This window comes from Gobius niger (genome assembly GCF_951799975.1).
Source record: "Gobius niger genome assembly, chromosome: 16".
NCBI classification, from domain to species: Eukaryota; Metazoa; Chordata; class Actinopteri; order Gobiiformes; family Gobiidae; genus Gobius; species Gobius niger.
In genome coordinates, this window is record NC_136867.1 from 11,809,671 (window position 1) to 11,829,717 (window position 20,047).

General features: G+C 44.4%; 1 protein-coding gene across 2 annotated transcripts in view; it reads right to left on the reverse strand.

Moving 5' to 3' along the window:
* The window catches only part of arid1b (AT-rich interactive domain 1B), a 152,395-nt gene that overhangs the window by 42,127 nt on the left and 90,221 nt on the right, over positions 1–20,047 (reverse strand). For both annotated transcript variants that reach the window (XM_079573991.1, XM_079573990.1), the window contains exon 5: positions 466–763. In XM_079573991.1, coding sequence (XP_079430117.1) covers positions 466–763 — 298 coding nt within the window. The remainder of the gene's footprint in view (positions 1–465; positions 764–20,047) is intronic.

Here is a 20,047-nt window from a genome sequence, read left to right on the forward strand (position 1 = left end):
TGCACATATTCAAAAACAAATGAAAGCAGGCCAATGCCTCTAAATGGCTGCAGAAAACGGAAAAGGTCAAGCAGAACTATAGGTATGAAAAACAGTCCCGTTTGCCAAGCACGACGGCTAATGATGCTTCAAGGTTTGTTTAGTAAAAGCTGACCTCGAAAGCGTCTCTAATGTCCCAGCTGCTGTTGTTACCGCTGTCAAAAGCAATACAACTGACGTGACATAACCATCTGGGAGATTTGCCTGTGTTCTCATTTGCTCTCAAACTGCAGCCCTTGTTTGGTGGCACAAAGCAATTTCCCTTTAAGCTGTAAAGTAATTTTGCAGATTTCCCAGGGAATCCGACACAGTAGTGCGGGATACGGGCCGGGAGTGGAGTGCGGCTCGGAGCTTTCTAATGTTCTTTGTGATTTGTGTTGTTTTTAACACAATGCTGGAGGAGCGATGGCGTGCCTGTGCCCATACCTGCAGCTGTGTTGTTAGTGGAGGGGCCGTTGGCGGGGGAGATGGGCCCCGAGCCGGCGCGGGACTGCTGGGACTGTGTGGATCCAGCCGGGGAGCCCACAGGGGAGGGAGAGGGTCCGCTCCTCTGGTTGGGGAGGTGAGGGGACGCATGAGGGGAGAAGGGCGACTGTCCCTGGGCACTGGCACCCCCCTGCTCTGCTTGGCTACTACTGCTGCTGCTGGAAGAGTTGGCAGCGCCGGCTGAACCCGTGCCGACCTCTGTCCCAGTGGGGAGGTCATCAATGGAGCCCGACAGATCCTGAAACACAAAAACAAGACACATGACCATCTCTGTGTAAAGGGAAATAATAAAAACATGTTATTTTCTGATAGGGATGGATTAGTTATTGTAAAAGTATATCTTCAGCCACACCCGCTACAAGCAATCCATACAGCCAATGTGTCCTTGAGCATAAGGAAAAGCACAAACTAGTGAAAAAATAAATAAAAATCACTGCTCCGTGAAGTGTTATATAACCTTATTGCATTATCATTATTCATCATTACAGTGGTCGGCCACAGACACTGCCCACAGGAGCTGAAAGCCTTGTACCGTGGCCGCAGTGGTGAAAATGAAGTGTAATAGGCTTCCATTCAGACCAAGGTGAGCTCATATTACCGTGTTCATTCCCCGTGGTGAGCGAGAAGTGTGCACATTTGAGTGTGTTCACAGGTTCTCCCCTTTTTCAATTGATTCCAGGGAATCCCCACTAAATCCAGCTGACAGAGAACTGACAGCCAAAAAAGAGAATTCGGAGGGGAACAGGTAAAAGTGGGAGTAAGAGCAGAGCAGATGAGATATGACATGATGGGGATGTGAGAGCTTAACTACAAGTGACACACATTCAAACACACACACACACTCACAGTCAGACTGGAGCCTGTGCCACAGCTGCACTCTATACAGGGGAAATCACCTGTGAGTGACCACATGCTCCAACCTGCTACTCCTACCCTGACCCCACTGTAGCCGCACCTGATCCTCCATGACTGACGCTACAGATGGCTCATCTCTACTGTCGGCCGAGCACAATAGCAGAAACAGTGCGTGCAATGCACCAAGTCACTTTTGTTTACTCTCCGAGGAGTAGTATGTAAAGGTGTAAAACATTGTGTTGAAAAGCGAGCAGATTGTACAAGTTACAAATAATATTTTGTATATGGTGTATGCCAACATCCATTCTACACTTAAAAATGGATTTGATTTCAGAGTTTCTACAGCCCTGTCATTTCAGTGTCAGCAGTAGGCAAACACTGCAGCTTTTCTCATTATTCTAGCTCTATGTTATATCGCAGAAGTACGACAGGCGTCCCCATCTCGTCCCATCTATGTGGGCTCAGCCGCTGGAACAGACAAGAGTTATTGTGGCAGCCGCTCCATGGCTGCTTGTTTTGGTTAATGCGATCTCGACACTGACACACAAAGCTTTTGTTTTGCTTCATGCCACTGTGAGTGCCCACCCGCTCTGCCAGCCTGCCAGTCTGTCGCCTGGCATTATCTCCTCATGCTCCGCTCAACACATGGGGCACTGGTTCTCCGTCTGACGCGTTCTCTTCTCCCCTCACCCTGGTACCACTCGCTGTCTCAGCCAATCACGTCAGCCAGACAACACAGCTGAATGATGTAATGCTCGGCAACCGCCAATAGACTGGAGTGTTATTTTTGACCAAACCTCCACTAGGGTGCATGCCATCTGACACGGTGGGGCATAAGAGTCTGGTAACCATGGCAATGGCTCTTCCAAAACACTAGACGCTAGCCTAGTGCAAAGCTAGGTTGTTAACCCACAGGCTAATTGTGTGAATGGATGGGAATAATTGCATTTCAACTAATTGGGAGCTGTTGCCAGCTTTTCCAGTGGCAGTTCAGGGCTGGGAAAATGTGTACCAGTAATTCGTTTAGAGGCTGTTAGGCTCATTTGGATTATACACGTACTTGAGCACAGCTGTGAGGCCCGAGCCAAAATACAGCAACACTATATGAAATTAAACAGTGTTAAAGCTTAACTCTATTACAGTAGTCATTGCATGCTATTTGTAAACACTGACTACATCTGTGATAATAAGTGTTGAACCACTGCACACCCATATGGCCATGTTTGGGAAATGGGCCAGAAACTACAATATGTGCTCCACGGCATCACCTTTACTGTCTGCTAGGTGCAGTGTGTGAAGAACCCATGCCAGTCAACCGTCCCACTAACTGTCCAGGCAGGATCATCCCAACACCCAACAATCTGGGGCCCCGGTCCAAAGTGGCCCAAATCCAATTTGTTTGGCTCGGGGCTGCAAATTGCTCTGTGCATCGAGTCTCCAAATAGCTGTCAACCACACCCGCTTGGCGTCCTGAATCGCTTAATTCGCCGCAAGAGCATGTAATTGTCATAATAAGAAAAATATTGAGGTGATAATAACCAGTTACTTTGAGATGGCCCCCTACACACACACACACAAACACACGCACACAAACACACACACACAAAGACGCAGTAGGTATAATAGGCCGAGAATGCCATCTACGCTTTTCACACAACATTGGAGAGGCAGCCGCTTGTGACCTTTCACCTTGCTGCTGTTGATGGGTGCGTGTCTGTGCTGCTGCTGTCACCCGCAGACATGCTTGAGCACTGGAGCAGCCGAGGGACAGATGAGCCTACACACACCCTCTCTCTCTCTCTCTCTCTTTTTCTTCTCTCCCTCCATCCCACTGCCGGAGCACAGGCATCAGAGTGGAGCCGCGAGCTGTCACAGTCACCTTCTCCCCTGACCACGCCGCCGATGTTGTCTCCTCTCACTGCACTCCGGGAATTAATCAAAGTTGCCATGGTAGAAGGAAGCGAGTGTAGCGTGTCTGTATGAGGGAGTGCTCTCTGTCTAGACAGGGAGGAGCCCGGAGAGGCAGCTTCCTGTGGTGGCAGGAAGAGAGCGCGACAAGGGAAAGGTGCAGCTCCTCCTCTTTTGTCGCCTCCAAAACAGTAAAGTGTAACTTTAAGCCATTTCTCAGTCTGTCGCTGGGGCCTGGTCAGAGGAAGAGGGTGGCTCTGGGCTCTGTAACAGATGGCTTGAGCTAACCTGAGCCGAAAAGCACTTAGACAGCACTGTGAGAGGTACATATCATATTGTGACCTTGGTTTTTAACTGAAAGGAAGAAAGTTAGCATTGCTTTTAGTTTTGTACTTTTTCACTTCATTGTCCTATGCTTTTGAAACCTCCCTTCCACCACTGGCTCTGGGCAAACTCTCAGAAGTAGTGGGCATCTCAAATTCGACTTGGCCGGCCCCTTATGTATATATGCAAGGTTAAAAGGATGAGTGGGTGGCCTATAGTAGCACTATGGCTCTTTTGTGCAATCCCACTATTTTATGTACGTCCTGGAGCGCTAATGTTCTCATCAATGTGTATATTTATCCATACTGGCCTTGGGTTTTCCATAGGTCAGAGGCAAAATGCATTGTATTGTTGCGCACACGGCAGCGCATTCAAAAACACCACCTCAGAGGCCACTTTGACTCTCATGGCTGGGTAAATATGATGATGCAAACTGTAATTAAGTCCAATAGTTATCGTTTGGAAGCCGGAGGGACGAGGAAGCTCATGGCAGCAGCACGCTCGTTTATCGGGCTTGGCCGCTGTGCTCTCCGTCTTTATAGTGCGCTAGAGGAAAAAAAAAATTTAAAAAAAAACGGAAAATGCTATTACGCCAAGATCTTATATTTTCTCATCTTCACAAACCTTTGATTAAGGCAAATGAAAAGGAGGCAAAGGTATCTAAAAGAGCAGATAACCGTGCTAATTACAAAGCGCTTTATTAAAAAGTTAAGACACACTACGAGAATTTAGGAGCTTTTCGAATTAGAATTGACAAAGAGAGCAAAGAGACACAACCAAAAGGAATAATCTCGAGAAAGATGACAACAGTACATGTGCGGGGACCTCTCTCCTGATATGGGCGATGATCCTGGTCATTCTATCATCGGTCGAGGGAGGAAACAGAGCACACAGGACCAGAATTTCCACTCAATTATCAGGACGCGTCTTTTGGTAAGGTGAAGGTGCTGCAAACGTGCTGCAAACTGTGTCAAATGGCAAGTTTTCCAACAGGGACGATGAACTAACCTTTACCTGAGAAAACTACGGCTTGATTCCATTAGAAATTGATTCTGCAAAAACTCACAGTGCATTTTTACATTTCCAAGAACACAGTCGTCTCTGTCCAAGTCTATGCTAATGCGCCTTCCCCAGCTCGACATCCCCTCTCTCCTCTCAATAAGACGAGCATCTGTGCGCTGGCATGTCTATGAGCATGTGCGAGGAGATAAGAGTGCTCCAAACTCCGTCTCTGCCATCTCCCGAGGGCTGCCTGAGTGAGTTCTTACTTAGCAGAGGTAGACGCCGGGCACAGCGGCGGCGGAGTACAAGGTGGCAGCTCTGTGGGAACCTTCGGGGAGATTGGGTGAACACCTAGCAGGCACTCCAGTATGCTAACATGCTAACCTGCGTGCCTCTTCTTCACTGTGCCAGGGGCAAAGGGGGGGGGGGAGAAAACTTCCCCTCTTAAGTGACTCCCAAGTTTCCAAAGTGTCCCTCGCTTAGTTATTGCCAAGGCAGGCGCAGGTGGGATGCAGTCGAACAAAGTAATTCAGCCATCACTAATGAAACTAATTATATTCTGTAATGTATGTGCAGGTTAGCGCCCACTTCAACAGAACAAACAACTCAACTTATTCATACAACTTTAGGCACATCCAGGATACATTAGGCTTGAAATGAGAACGTGTCAATGCTTACAACTAACAGACAAACTTCCAAGTCAATCTGCAAAGTCGAGGAAGAGTAAATGAAAAATTTAATTGGATGTGTGACTGATGTTTAAAAATCAAGCTTCTTCTATGTTATTCCAAGTAACAACTCTTAATGTGTTTTGCACTTTCACTCATACACACACACACGTTTCAAGTTGTTACAGGTGGCCGATGGAAACTGTGTCCGAAAGTCTTGTTTTTGTTTAGACATACGTTTTTACATCAGCTTTCTGTGTATGTGTGTGTGTGTGTGTGTGTGTGTGTGTGTGTGTGTGTGCTGTGCCCACACCTGAGAGAGGCTCCCACTATAAAGGCGGCATTCATGGGATTAGAATAATGAGCAAAACGCTGCTGCTACCATTTTACGATAAAGAGGTTTTTTCCCCCTCTTTCTTTTTGGAAGAAACATTGCTGAATACTGTCTTTTTGGCTTTCTTTTTGTGTGTGTGTTTTTGTGTGTGTGTGTTATCCCAGAACAAAAGCTACCTTGGAACAAACTGTTCGGGGCTCCCTAAAGTTGCGTGGAGGAGAGCCGATGCTTTGCTGAAAAGAAATTGTGCTTTTTCTTTTTAATTCGCCTTCGCCACACTTCACAAAGCCGGCGCTATCTCTTGATAATTCCCCCGCATCCCAATAAGAGGGGTAAAAAAAAAAAAAGGGCCTATGTTTCACCAACAGCAGAGAAAGCAAATCAAAGCTTAAAGCCTTAAAGGTCAAAAGATCAAGGGGATGAACTGCAACGACACCTGGCGACGGTTGACTGCACACGCCGGGTGATAATGTCACCTGTTTCTCCAGCGCATTAGTAGTTACATGTAGGCCGATAGCGTCCTAACAGTCTGATAACTGCACCGCCTGCTAAGCCCCTTATAATGCGGCGATATGGGGCGGGCCACTTTGAAAAGGACATTTGAGGCACTATTAGCCCTAAGCTGGTAAAGACGGCCAAATCTGCGGCGCTTGTCTCCAAATGAAAAGGATTAGCAGTGAGTTCGAGATGCCGTCTGATACAGCAGGGGCTGGTAGTTAAAAGCGCTAATATAGCCACCGGGCGCTATTAATGCGATGACCAATTTGTGTTTGTTTGTTACTGTAGAAACAACTACGGCTTTTGCTGAGGTAAAGACTTGCCATTTCAAGCCAACGAGGATCAATACAGATGAAGGCAATAATATTCTGCCGTTTAAATTTCAAATGCAAGCGTGGGAAGACTTGCAAAGAGATATTCGAGAAAAGTGCTGAAATTGCCACTGTAATAATCACACAAGTATAGTTAATACTTACAGTAATGCATTTTGTTTCACCAGAAAAGCAATCATTTGGTTAAAATCTTTCACAAACTTGGGAGTATTATTTCATTGCAGATTCTGGGCGTTGAATATTGTGCATGTGCTCCTCACAGCTCTCTCCTTTCACCAACAGTTCTATTAGTTCAGCACATATTTGCTCCACTAATGCTATTATTTATAGCATTTCAATATGACGTCCTCACATGCATGAGTGTGCATAGACAGCGCCGTGTACAGAGAGAGAGAGAGAGATAGAGAGAGATGGGAGCAGGGCAGAGCAAAATAAAGAAATAAATGGGCCCTAAATTCCTCATTTCTAATTCAGCTGCTCGTTCAGCTTAACCTCTCTCTCCTCAGCAATTAAAGCGCACGCCACATCCTTCACGCTGCGTACGGCCCCGGCTAAATAATGCAGGGGGCAACCGGCGCCCGCATCCTTTATCATCCCAAATGACAGCCATTTGCATATCTCCCCAGTCAATTAGAGCGCGGCGGAATAATCAGGCCATAATTGGGGGAGAGCGTGGGTAATCAGGCGCCCTGGCACACCGACAGGGCCGTGGCAGGAGCGCGCACTTCACTTCACACTAACACGTCCAAACAACTCGCTCCACTCCTCTCCAACTCCGGATAATTCTCCCGTCCCTGCACTTCTACGTCGCTAATGTGCACGTACCGGCTTCCTCAATCCCTTCCCCTGCACCATATTATTTCTATGAGATATATTTCAAAAGGATGGGTCAGCGAGGGACTTTCAGACGCGGAAAAAAAAGTCTACCTGAATGACAGGTTTCAGCCGCAAAAGCATTCATCTCCAAATGTTATCGAACGTTAATTGTTGGCCATTGAAAAGCTGGAATTATGGCGCGCTCTTCAGTGATGCGACTTCATAAGTGGGATTAAGAGTTCAAGATCGCGGCGGTTAATAATGAATTGGATTTGAAAGCAGACTGCCGCTCAGTCAAAGGTATTATTAGTACAATTCATACACTTAATTTCCTACACGTTTTATTTCTACTACTCTAGAGTTAGACATGGGCAGAAAGTAACTAGATACTTCAACTCTCATTCATGTGAACCTTTCGATTTCCTTTTAAAAGTAAATTAGTTAAGTAAGATTCTTTTTACACTCAAACCTGTTATAATTTGGTGCAAAAAGGCTTTGAATGTCAATTGGTGCCACAGATATTGTATCATATTACTATAGTTCAGTTTGACTCGCTCACCTTTTGCTCAGTGACACAACATTACAGTCAGGGGAGAAATGGCACATATTCTTAGCCTGGTGTGTCTAAAGTAAGCAGGATGCAGCTGGGTATGCAGATGATGTCACAGCATGGCAACAGAGAAGGAGCTAAATGAGAGTCAATGTTAACATTTGTTTTGACCCTGGAATAGGAAGTCACTGGGGCCCAATCTGCAGCGAGCCACTTCTGGTTCAAACAACCACAGCGGTTTTGTGGGGAAACTTCTGTCACGCTTTGAGGAGGTGTATGTAGCTCCGGCTATAAAGGGGAGCGGCCATTTTGAAAAAAAAAACTTTGTAACTCCATACCCTCCCATCCTTTAGATGTTCGGGCTCTGTCCTGTGACAACACGAGCAGTCTGACAGTAATGTGTGTGTGTGTGTGTGTGTGTGTGTGTGCGTGTGCGTGTGTGTGTGTTTGTGTGTGTGTGTGTGGATGTCTTTGACAACGGGACATCACAGAGGAGGTTAGCTCCCATCTGCAGCTCCCCAGCTGCTTTCTTTGCATCTAGCCGGTCTGGTTCAGTGCGAGCCAGTGCTGTTTTATCTAATGTTTTATGCCTAGATAAAACATTGCTCTCCTTTATAGAAGACATGGAACAGGAAGTTACAGCTTGGCGTGAGAGGACAGGTTTGAAAATGTAATCCCCATGGTGCAAGGTGCAGGAGGGAAGTGAAAGTTCCTGCGTCTAAAATGCATTGTTTGGCTGGAGTGACCTGAAAAGGAGTATTTTGTCCAGATTATGAAGATTGTGTTCCAAGTATCAGGTAAAGTTACACTTTTAAGTATTTGACACAACACAAAGAGTAGCATCCTTGAAAGCCCCCTACTGACCAGACACAGGAAAGAAACATCACTTTGATTTTTCCTTTTTTGTGCGTGTAACGTCGTCGTTCTATGGTTAAATCCCTGTTCCTTTGCTCTCAGGGGATCTGTGGCATTTCCTCGCAGCCAGTCAGCTCCGTGCGGTATGAATCACTGTCAGGGCTGCTCTGATCAAAAGAAGGAAGGGATGGAGAGAGGTGTGTGTGTGTGTGTGTGTGTGAGTGCAGGGGTAGCGGTGGTTTGATGGGCGTGAAGTTGAAGGCCTGTCCCCTCGCCTCTGCCGGACGTGCCGATCTGTCAGGGCGGCCCGCTCCAGTGATCCATCAAGCACACAGCCGCTGATCAATAACCGGGGATCAAGAGAATCCTGAAGAATTGTGGACATGTAAAATTAATGTCTGTGCACCTGGCAAGTGAAAAATTAAAAAGGAAATAGGTTTTTGGGGGGCTGGTTGCTGTACATTTTGTTGTATTAGTGCACCAAGTAACCAAGTCCAAGTTTCTAAAAAAGGATTTACGTTTTTCTTATTTGTTTCATAAAAAGTGCAATGGTCAAACTGCTTAGTCAGAAGTGGTTGCAGTCTCTCCTTTGAGCATCGTATCAAAGTGAGGATTTGCCTATATGAATGAACAAGTCTGCGCTGCAATACTCCAGCACGTCGGGGCGTACGCAGAGCGGCCCTCCCAGGACCGGCCTCTCTCCTCTCTCTCCCACGTCATCCCTCGTCCTCGCAGCGTTCAAACAAACTTTTTTAGCGGCGCAAAAACAAATTGGGCTCACCATCAAAGAGACTTTTCAAAAAGCCATTTCTCTCTGCCAGTTCAAAAGGAGGGAGACGCGCTCGGTAAACAGGCACGCGCAATTCACAAGCGCAAAGATATTGTAGGAGGAGGAGGAGGAGGAGGAGGAGGTGGGAGCTTCGCCACAACAAAGCAGTGGAGGGGCTGCAATTCATCACACGCTCCCACAAAAGCAAGTGTGACTGACTGTCCGTGACCAAAGAAACAAAACAAACAAAAAAACTTCTTAATTGGAGAGGCGTTTTTTTTTCTTTTCGTTTTTTTTCAAAGTCCATCTATTGTGCGTTTTTTCTCTCTCTCACTCTCCCTCGTTCCAATCCCTCTGTCTCAGCCGAGCTGCCCTTGCCCTCTCCTCCCCGCTCTCTCCCCCTCCCTGATTCTTCATTAAAACAATTCCAGTTAGCCAAGCCTCCGAGTGAAATTAGCAGACAAGACATGGCTCCAGGAATCGAGAGAAGAAAAAAAAAAAAAAAAAAAAACAGTGTTGGCTTGAGAGATTTCTTAACAAACAGACAGGCGGGTTTCGCTGTCCGTAGCACCATCTCCGCAGACACCTCGGGCTATTTTGGATTTGTCCAAGAATCAACATCAGACTTGGGGGATAGTCGCTAAGAGAAAAGAGAGCAGAACAATTGAACAACAGCTACGCGCAAGACGGAGGCGCTCCCCCCGCACAGCCGCGCGCGGAGCAGAGGAGAGAGCAAAGGATTGTGGGTAGGCAGGTGCAATCCATAGCTCCACCTGTCGTCTGTATTGACATCCCTGCCTCTTCGCTCACCTCTGCAATTACAATCAAACAGTGGGCCCCGAAGCGGTGACGGACAGCTCGGATTGGGTACGCGGGGCCATGGGAAGCTTCCTGAAAGTGTGTGCGTGTGTGTGTGTGTGTGTGTGTGTGTGTGTGTGCGTGTGTGTGTGTGTGTGTCCCTGCCTGTCAAATGCCTGCCTGTCCATCTCAGTGTGCTTTGCTTTGTATGTGCGGCGTGCGGGCCGGTCGGCACACATGTCTGCGTCTCCTCCTGTCTATCACTTCATTTTCTTTTATTCGAGCGCGGCGCTGTGGCATATGTCCGGAGCGGAGCGTGAATAACAACACAATTACACTTTTTAATCCAACTGCGTGCGCCAAACACCACACTTTCAAATCCAGCCATGTTGCTATTAACGTTTAACACTGCTACTATTACCAGTCACCACAAGCTATCACTATTCTAATCACCACAACTTACTACTACTTGTACAACTACGTCTGCTACTTTACCTCTGTTACTGCAACAAAATACAACCAGCACTTGAAGGACTCTTATTAGTGTCCTGAAGTAATACAAGTACAGAGTATAGACTCTGATTAACCTCTTAACCCCCACCTTAACTGAGCCCGGCTTTGAATGCAGTTCGGAGTTTACAGTTTTACCCAAATCTAACAGCCTCTTGACCTGAGAGCTGACAGCCTATAGGCCAGAGTGACGCCTCATTTGAAAGCTAAGACCTACAAAAGTGACTGTAACGTTTTTGTCGCCACATTTATGTCAAATTTTGAAAGCGTTTTTGTCACGTTTTCGTCTCTTTTTCGTCATGTTTTTTGTCCTTTTTTGTTGATTTTTCATTGCTTTTTTCATTGCTTTTTTGTAGTGTTTTCATCACGTTTTAAGCGATTATTTATTGCGTTATTATTGCTTTTCTGGCATTTTTTTGTTCACTTTTTTGGGACTTTTTCGTCACTTTCTGGTCATGTTTTTATCCTTATTATTGTCGCTTCTTTTATGAGAACTTTTAAGCCAAAAGAAAATTGGTTCAGCTACTCCCAGTACTATTGCAATTACTAACTACTCCTACTATCACTGATGCTGTTATTATAAGCCTGTTACTTATAACCACTAATACTACCGCCTTCAAGTACTATCACTACTCCTTCTACACGATGCTACAACTAAACTAATCACTACTGTTATATTACTCACTAGTAACACGATGACGACAACCACAACAGAAACAACTACCACTGCTCCACTGCTACTACAATATGAACTACAAGGGCAATCACTTCAACAACTCTCACTAGCGCTACTGAACAGATGTAGTCAAAGTTACTACGACCGCTGTTCTGAGAAGTACTGTATGAGCAGCGTGCTAAAGCCAGTCAGCGCTGCATGTCTGCGTCTCCTCCTGTCTATCACTTCGATTTGCCTGACTTTTATTTGAGCGCGCAGTGGCATATGTACGGAGCGGGGTGTGAATAACAATGCAATTACACATTAAATCCAACTGAGCGCCTCATTTGTTTCTGCTGGCTGCGCTGGGGAAATGTATCATCAACTGATTATTTTAGGGACGCCATGTGACTTGATAGATTTTCATGGGAGATTTCGGGCGGCATATTAATGATCGTAGACAATTAAAGTCTCTCGCAAATATAGGGAGGGGGAAGGGGTGGTGGTGGTGGTGGAATAAAAAAGACTTCAAAATTGCCTTTGTGATTTGCAGAACAATCCGGATACTGCACTTTACCCAAATAACAAAACTGACAGGGAGGAATGTCAGAGAAAGTGACAACACAAGCCAATCCAAATGTTGGAAGGATACGCGGCGAAATCACAAAGCTGTCAGAATAAAGGGAACAAACGGGCTCTGAATTAACTTCACCGCGGCGCCGCACCAAGCCGTGTCAGACATGCAACGGAATAGAAAAGCGTCCCCTCGCAAGGAAAAAGCGAATGAAAGGCGAGTGTGGTGGGGGGGGGGGGGTGAGGGAGGGAGAGGGGAGGGTGACAAAAACACATCAATCTGCGCTATCCCCCCAAAAAAAGAAACAAAAAAAAGAAGAAAAAAAGTGGGGAACGCTGAGCCGCTCTCGTGCCTGGTGTGGCGCGCGTGCCTCTCGCGAGTTACGGATTTAACTCTTGCCGGGCAGATAGCGACGTCATCCATCACGACGTGACAAATGGGACATGACAGCTCAGCACCGGTACAGGCAGAGAAATCCACTCAGAACACGGGCGCCGAACAAGGGCAGGTTTGCCAAAGCTGATAGGATCTGAACTACTGTGCCCCAAGTGCGCAAAGGAGGGAGCTCAAATGTTAAAGCTAACCAACATTGTACTTTGAGTGACATCTAGACAGAGAAAGAGACTTGCTAGCACTGCTACATTTACTACAAGCACAGCGACTATTGTCTGACTATTCGTTCACTTTACTTGTCCTGTCACTATTATTTAACTGTTGTTACTTACTAATATTACTAGTTGTGGAGCTAGAACAACTTTTCTCATTTCTACTACTAAGTTACTACCACTGTTGATGGAGTAAACTTAAAGAGAGTGTTTTCGGAGGCTCTTTCTGCTGATTCTGCTTTATGATTGGACGAGAAACAAACAGACATTTATGAAATTTTCAATGCACAAAACACTAAGACCCTAACTTGGAAAAACAAAGTAGGTTTCCATCAAAAATAAAACATGTTCATGTAATTTTTTATTTTTTTTAAGTCTGTGTTTACTAGAAAACGATTAATCGATTAGTAAAATAGTTGACAACTATTTCAATAATCGATTTGTTGTCGATTAATCGATTAGTTGTTTCAGTCCTATTACTCTACTGCAGTCATCATGAATCTAAGCACGTCTACTACAATTTGTAACTACTGTTGTATTATGAGTATAAGTACAACTACTGACAAACTACTATAGGCTATATTGTTTGCATGTGACTTATGATTTGGCTGAAATTCCAGCTACAACCTTTAATTTCCATCACTGTGCTCTGAAGCAAACATGGCTGCCTTGATTCCCCCTGCGCCGCTGACAGCTTTTGTTGTGTTTGATCCTAATTGGCCGGCGCACAACAGATATATCCAAATACAACGCCTTTCTTTTTTCTTTTTTTTTTCTTCCTCAAGACATTAAATATACCACAAATGTCAGCGATGAGAAAGAAGAGCAGCGCATGTCGGGCCGTGACTTCAAATGAAAAAGAAAAAAAAGAAAAACGCCAGAGAAGAAGATGACAAACAAAAACAGCCATAGATCCTGCCTCTTATCAATCAGCGCCTGCTCTTTTTGCATATTCATAGCTCGTCCCGCGGCGCCCTCGCTCTCCTTCGACGCTAACCAACCAGAACAATCTCGCCGCAGCCCGGGCGAGCCAATGGACGTCCCGTGTGTGATGTCAGGGAGGGAAGGAAGGAGCGGTGGCGGCGGAGGCTGAGCTAATAAAAGCCGGAGATGAAACACTGTCAGGTGCCTAAAACTATACAGTGCTGGGATTTGGTGGTTCTAACTTATGTCGGGACAAGTAATGACCCTTTTCAAAGTTCTGTGACGAACATTTTTGCGGCATCTTTATCGCATGTTGCCCGCTCTGCTTTTTGTGCACGTTTGACCGTTAGTTGTTGTTAGAAGAAAGTGTCAAAGAGCCGTTAAAAAAGATCCGATCCAGGGTCTTGAATGCCACAACTCCTAGTGAGGGCTGATCTAATAAAAGCGGAAGATGAAACACTGTCAGATGCCTAAAACACTCTCTCACTCTCTCGCAGACGTCTCGCACTATCTGGCTCTCGTGCACGCTCCCAGCCCACGTGCGCGCCTCCCCCCACCCCCCCCCAGTGTGATCGACAGTTTCATAGTGTCGGAGCTGAGGTGGCGGCCTATAAAAAGCACTGCTGATATGATTTAATGGGCGAAGTCTTATTATAAGGCTGTCGCTGGGCCGCTGTAATCTGGCAAAGCGCTGCGGGGCACGGCGAAGAGACACATGCACTACAATGCGCCAGATAATATTGCTATGTGCTAACGTTGCTATTATAAGATGGAGCTATTTGCCACGGTGATACGGCGTGTGCAGCACTGTCATTTGGGAGGGGAGAGATTTATGACTGCGAGGCGTACGAATAAAGACGTGGAATTATTTTGATTCACGTCTCTGTAGAGGATAACTTCTTTCGTCTTTGTTTGTATTGTGCTTATTTTTACACGGTATCTAAAGGGAATCTGTGAAACAGGCAGCAGCACCATATGCGTGAGGGTCCCACTCTGGGGTCCCACTCTACACTAATTATACTACCAGCACTGTTTAGGTAAATGGAAAAACAGACGTTTTAATAAGCGTCACTAAGGGTACACTATTCACTCATTCATTTGAAAACACTCACGCATTTATATAGCGCACAGTACACGCACATAAAGGTCTTTGCCAAGGACATGACAACTTTAATAGTGCTGCTCCCAACACTAATATTTAAGTACTGCTTGAATGAGTGAATGAAACCTTTATTACATCAGAAGGGAATTTGACTTGTCATGAGAACAATAGGCCATGTTCTCACACATGTTCATTCACCTCATTTGTTCTTAGCTGAAAGTGTTTTTCTGGAAGAACTAATCCTTTAAGAACAGTCAGGAGGACAAAAAATCTGCAGTTTCAGAATATTATCACAGTCAAAATGGACCCAAAAAATATTATTTCTTTCTTATGGCCAAGAACATGTTTGTACAAATTATTTAATTTACAAATGCAATTATTTTAGAGAAAGCAGTGATCCTTTTTTTTATGCTTATGTTGTAATAGAACAAACAAAACAAAACAAAAAAAATGCTATAAAAAAAGTTAATTATTTGATTTTTGGACATGGTCAGGTCTAATTATTTAAACTTTGAAAAAGTAAAGAGCATTGTGTGATAAAAATTACTTCAAAAAGTAAAATGACTTCAAAAAGTGACTCAAGTAGACGTATGTGAGTAACAGTACTTCCGGACTGTGGAGTTTAGAGGTGTCTTTGTAGTTACATAGTCAAATGCCCTGATAATGACAGGGAGGCTGTTCAAGGGGGAATCCTTCTTTTAAGAAGGGATTTGTCTTCTTAAGAACTCTTCATGAATCTGACCTAACATTCTCCAGAAACTTCTTAAAGTGGTACTTAAGTGCTTTTTCTTAAGAAAACATTAATGAATGAGGCCCATTGAACACAGAATCGTCACAAAGACAGGACAATAAGTATCACATATAAAAGTATAAAAGGCCTTAATAGCTACAAAGAGTAAAAAGTCCAGGCTAAAGGTGCAGTACAGAGGGCAGATGCACTGTGCACTTATTGGAGTTTATTCAGCAGCTGGATGTGCCTTGGGACTAAGGATGACATTGTTTTGTTCCTCATCAAATCTTCAAGACTTTCTTTCGTAATGAATATTATATCTCCTACAATGCCAAACCAAAGTAGAGTTCACTGTTACTACATTTCTAGAAGCGAAAATTGAGCAAAAACTTACAACGGAAACCACTAATTTTGCTTCCACTTTGACAAGGTGTGAGCATAAAGACATGGTAATATTGTAACATCTCTTTATAGACACTAACTTCTTTCTCCTTTGTTTTGCACTTCCCTTTACACTGACTCAAAGGGGAATCTACTAAACACACAGCAGCACCATATGGGTTCGGAGTATTTATACAAGCCCCGAGGAGCGGAGGCCTCCCACTCAAAAACTACACAGTGTCACTGCGACATTGATTTTGAATGTGCTCCTAATGGAACCAGATCCCTGTGCTAGCAGTCGCGCAATTTTTTGCCCGCGACTAAATTGCTATTAATTATAAATAGTGAAGCAGCTGTCTTAAAATATATGACACATCTACGGGGGTATTAGACACTGCGGTGATATTGCCTCTCCTGCCACTTTTAATATCAGCACCCTGGCTCCAATCACGGCCTAATAATGGCTTCTCATTATGAGGCGAGTGTGTGTAAGTGTGTGTGCATGTGTGTGTGTGTGTGTGTGTGTGTGTGTGTGTGTGTGCGCGTGAGGCGATGTGCTTCAATTTCAGCACTTAAAAGCCACAGATGACACCTTGTAAAAAGTTAATTTCATTTTAGACATTTACGGAATAGGGCTGTAAATTTAAGCTGGGGAGGTGCGCAGTAGGGCCATCAGCTCTGATAATTTGAGATATTGAATAATTAGATGCAAGCGGTTCGGTATATGAATAAATGCAAAATACCTGCGAGACAGAAGATTTGTGAATAGTGAGGTTTTAACATTGCAGGAGAAGGGTGTAATGACGAGCATGGACAGGAGGTGGCACTGTGTTTGTTGTGAGCGCGGAGGGGAAGGTGATAAAACTCCAGACAACAGAAGAAGGGTGCACTCAGGCTGAGGGAAAACTGTGAGGCTGTAACCAAGAGGAAGAGCGAATACCAGAGGTTTTAGCCAGGAGAAATGTGGGGAGCATATCAAATCATTCCAGCAGTGTAAAAACACACACTTCTGCAAACCAAAACCAGCTACCTCATTTTATTATTGCTCAAGCAAAAAGTACTTTTAACCAAATTAGTAGTACCAACTTCTACAAATACTCTGTAATGCTGCAATGTTACCACACTGCCCTATAACAGCTTTACCTCATTCAACTGGTAATTTAATCTGCTCCCAGTGCTACCTTTGCTATTTTACGACTACACAAACTTTGCTTACAAGGTCTTAAAATGACTTTCACTCCTTTCGATATCCTAATTTAACAAAAGCTTTTACATATTTGAGTAAATGTCATTGTTCCAAGTTAGACGGTGTGTGGGAGTTTCCCATTAGAGATGCATACAAAAGGGCATGCACACTGACTCCATAAAATTACTAAAGAAAATTGCTTGATTAAAAGTATCCAGCGCGTATTTTCACAATAACAATTTTATTAAAACAACTGCCCACTGTTCCAGCTATACTATGCCTACTAATACTGCTTTACCCACTAAAATAGTCGACAATTATATATCATTGAACTAAACCTTTTTCATAAATATAAATGTCACTGTTGGAAGTTGAACAGTGTGTGGGAGTTTTTCTACTAGAGATGTATTCAAGAGGGCACACGATCGCAACTTCCTCAACATTTACTGTAGAAAATGGCAACTACATCAGCAAACAAAATCAACATTGACCTTTCTTGGGTTTAACTTAACCTCTTTAAAGCGTCACTTTTACGAGTTGAAGTCTGTGTGAGACTTTTTCTATCAGATATGTAATCAACAGAGAATATTCACACTGAAGAAAATTGCTTGATTAAAAGTCTTGAGCAAATATTTCGTAAAATGCGATGTTGTTGGCATGTTTTTGTTGGTTTGTGTATTTAATGACGTGAACTATTATTGTTATTAGTCCCATCACCTATTTGTGTATATAGAGCGCAGTGAAGGATCCATTTTCTCTGACACTATTGTGCCTTACCCTTGTGTATTGTGTGATTGCAAAACTGCTCCTGCTGCGTGATTTATGTGTAACCTGCTTTAATTCCTGCATCAGATGAGATCGAGTTAGCGCGGAAGGCATCCCTGCACCCCCCCCTTCACAAGCGCCCCTCATGGCCCCTGTCTTAATTTCACTGGGGAATCATTTGACAGATATTGCCCTTGAAGAGCCAGCCTGTATCGTGCCACGGAGAGCTACTATGGCGGGGGCTATGTGGGAAGAGCAGGAGACGAGTGATGGGGAGAAGAGAAAGGACGGCTGCTGCTGCTGCTGCTGCTGCTGCTGGTGGTGGTGGTGGTGATGGTGGTGGGAGTGAGGGTGTACAAAGTTATTAAGTGGATGTGAAAATGCAGTGCAGCCAAAAAGGTTAAGTCTGAAATAGGAAATTAAAACTTGCATCGCTTTTGGCTTTAAATAGATTTGGTTTCATTACGGGCGCCAAGGCCAGTTAGAGTCAAATCCCCCCCGGAGAGAGAGGAACAGACAGGAGGAAGGAGGAGAGGAGGGGACAAGGAGAGGAGCAAAACCCAAGGATAGCGTGCAATAAGCAGGGAAGAAGGCTGACTATCAATCGCAGTCCCACCAGACGAAGCAACCACTACAACCACAACAGAAGTAGAACAAATACTAAGGCTGTACAAATATTTAGGTATAATATTCCTTGCAAACAACAAGAAAGTCAGTTTTCCAAAAAAAAAAAAAAAACCCAGTAGTAGACAAAACACCTCTGTACCAAGATGTTTTAAAACAGAGCTGCCATTATGGTCACAAACCTAAAGAACGGTGAATGGTTTAGATGCATCTGAGATGGATCGACACGATTTAATCCGGACCGCCAACTGTAGAGCATACAGTCCTCCTGAGTATGTAAAAAAAACAAAAAACAAAATGCTCTACTGTCTGGAGTGAGCATGTGTCCAGCAGAGGGCACTGATATAATAAGAGATCAGTAAATAAACAACATATTATAGCCATGTTTCAAGTCGTCAGTCTGCCCCAGGTTTGGCTACAATAGTATCTTACCAGCACTGAGTGTGGAGTGAACGAATAAAGACAACAATGTAGCACTTTGACAAACTTGTAACACAGGTTTGTAAAGCGCAATACAAGCCATTATTATTATTATTATTATTATTATTATTTATTAGGATACAGTCCTGTCAGGCTTTTGACCAGATCAGCACTATTTCAAAATCACAGCTTATTTTTTTCTCAATAGTATTTTCCTGTTTACGTTATAGTATGTACCCCGCGACACACTGTGGGAGCTGAATTTTGGCCCACAACCTAAAATGACTTTGACACTCTTATACCCCTTCCTGTTACTACAACAAAGCCGGGCGAAACACCAATTCTACATACCATCACTGCAACTTTAAGTGGGATCCAAGGCTGGTTCAATTTGTGCACACCAAAATCCCCTGAAGGCATTGGCAAACAGGTGTGTGGACATCATGTGGTATGTCTCCCGTTCCCGTTGCTCTTGGGTGACTCGAGTTAATCCTTTGACCCTGGATTGTTGAGCCGTTTCTTGGTCAGGCGTTTTTACCGTCGTCACTAGGGAAAATGAGAAGGCATGTCCCTATCGCCACCATGTCCTTGTGCATTGTAGACCAAACCAGTATCTCACAAACATGAAATATACACCAAGGATCCCTCAAACCACAAAGGGCCTTGGCTGCGGTTCAACAGGAGGCCAACTCCATTCAATCACACTAGCATACTAGACATACTACGCTCTCAGTTTGGAGGAAGGGAAGGAAGGGCATCTCTGTTTAGACTGCTGCCTTGGCGAGGCCACCAATGTCAGATTCATACAGACACTGAAGTGAAGTTTTCTGCCAAAGGACACATTGGCTGTATGCATTTCTTGTGGCGGAGATAAAACCACCTTCATTAGGTTAGTCTGAGAGATTTGGAGAGATATTCAATCATTCACAACACCATTCAGTACACGCAGTATTGTCTAGTTAGGCAGCTTTTTTACATGCAGCATCCAAACGAAGAGAAGAGATAGATGCTAACAGAGATAAAAGCGAAGGTGAAAGAAAGTCATGTGCATCGCTGTGTCTCTGTAGAGATGTTATCCTTTGCCCCCTCTGGCCATGCAAGGAAACAGCAACAACACAGGCTAATACAAGACTAGCTGCTGCATACATGAATAAATAAAGTTGCTACGGATTTTAGGCAAATTCAAACTGTTAAAAGTGAGAATGCTTTTATGATGATAATTTTATAAATGAAAACATGTAACCTGCAGCCAAATGAAAAAACCAAAGCATAATACAAACGATTGTGCTGGTGAAAAGGGGGATTTGAATGGAGCGTAAAAGATATGGTGAAGAAGA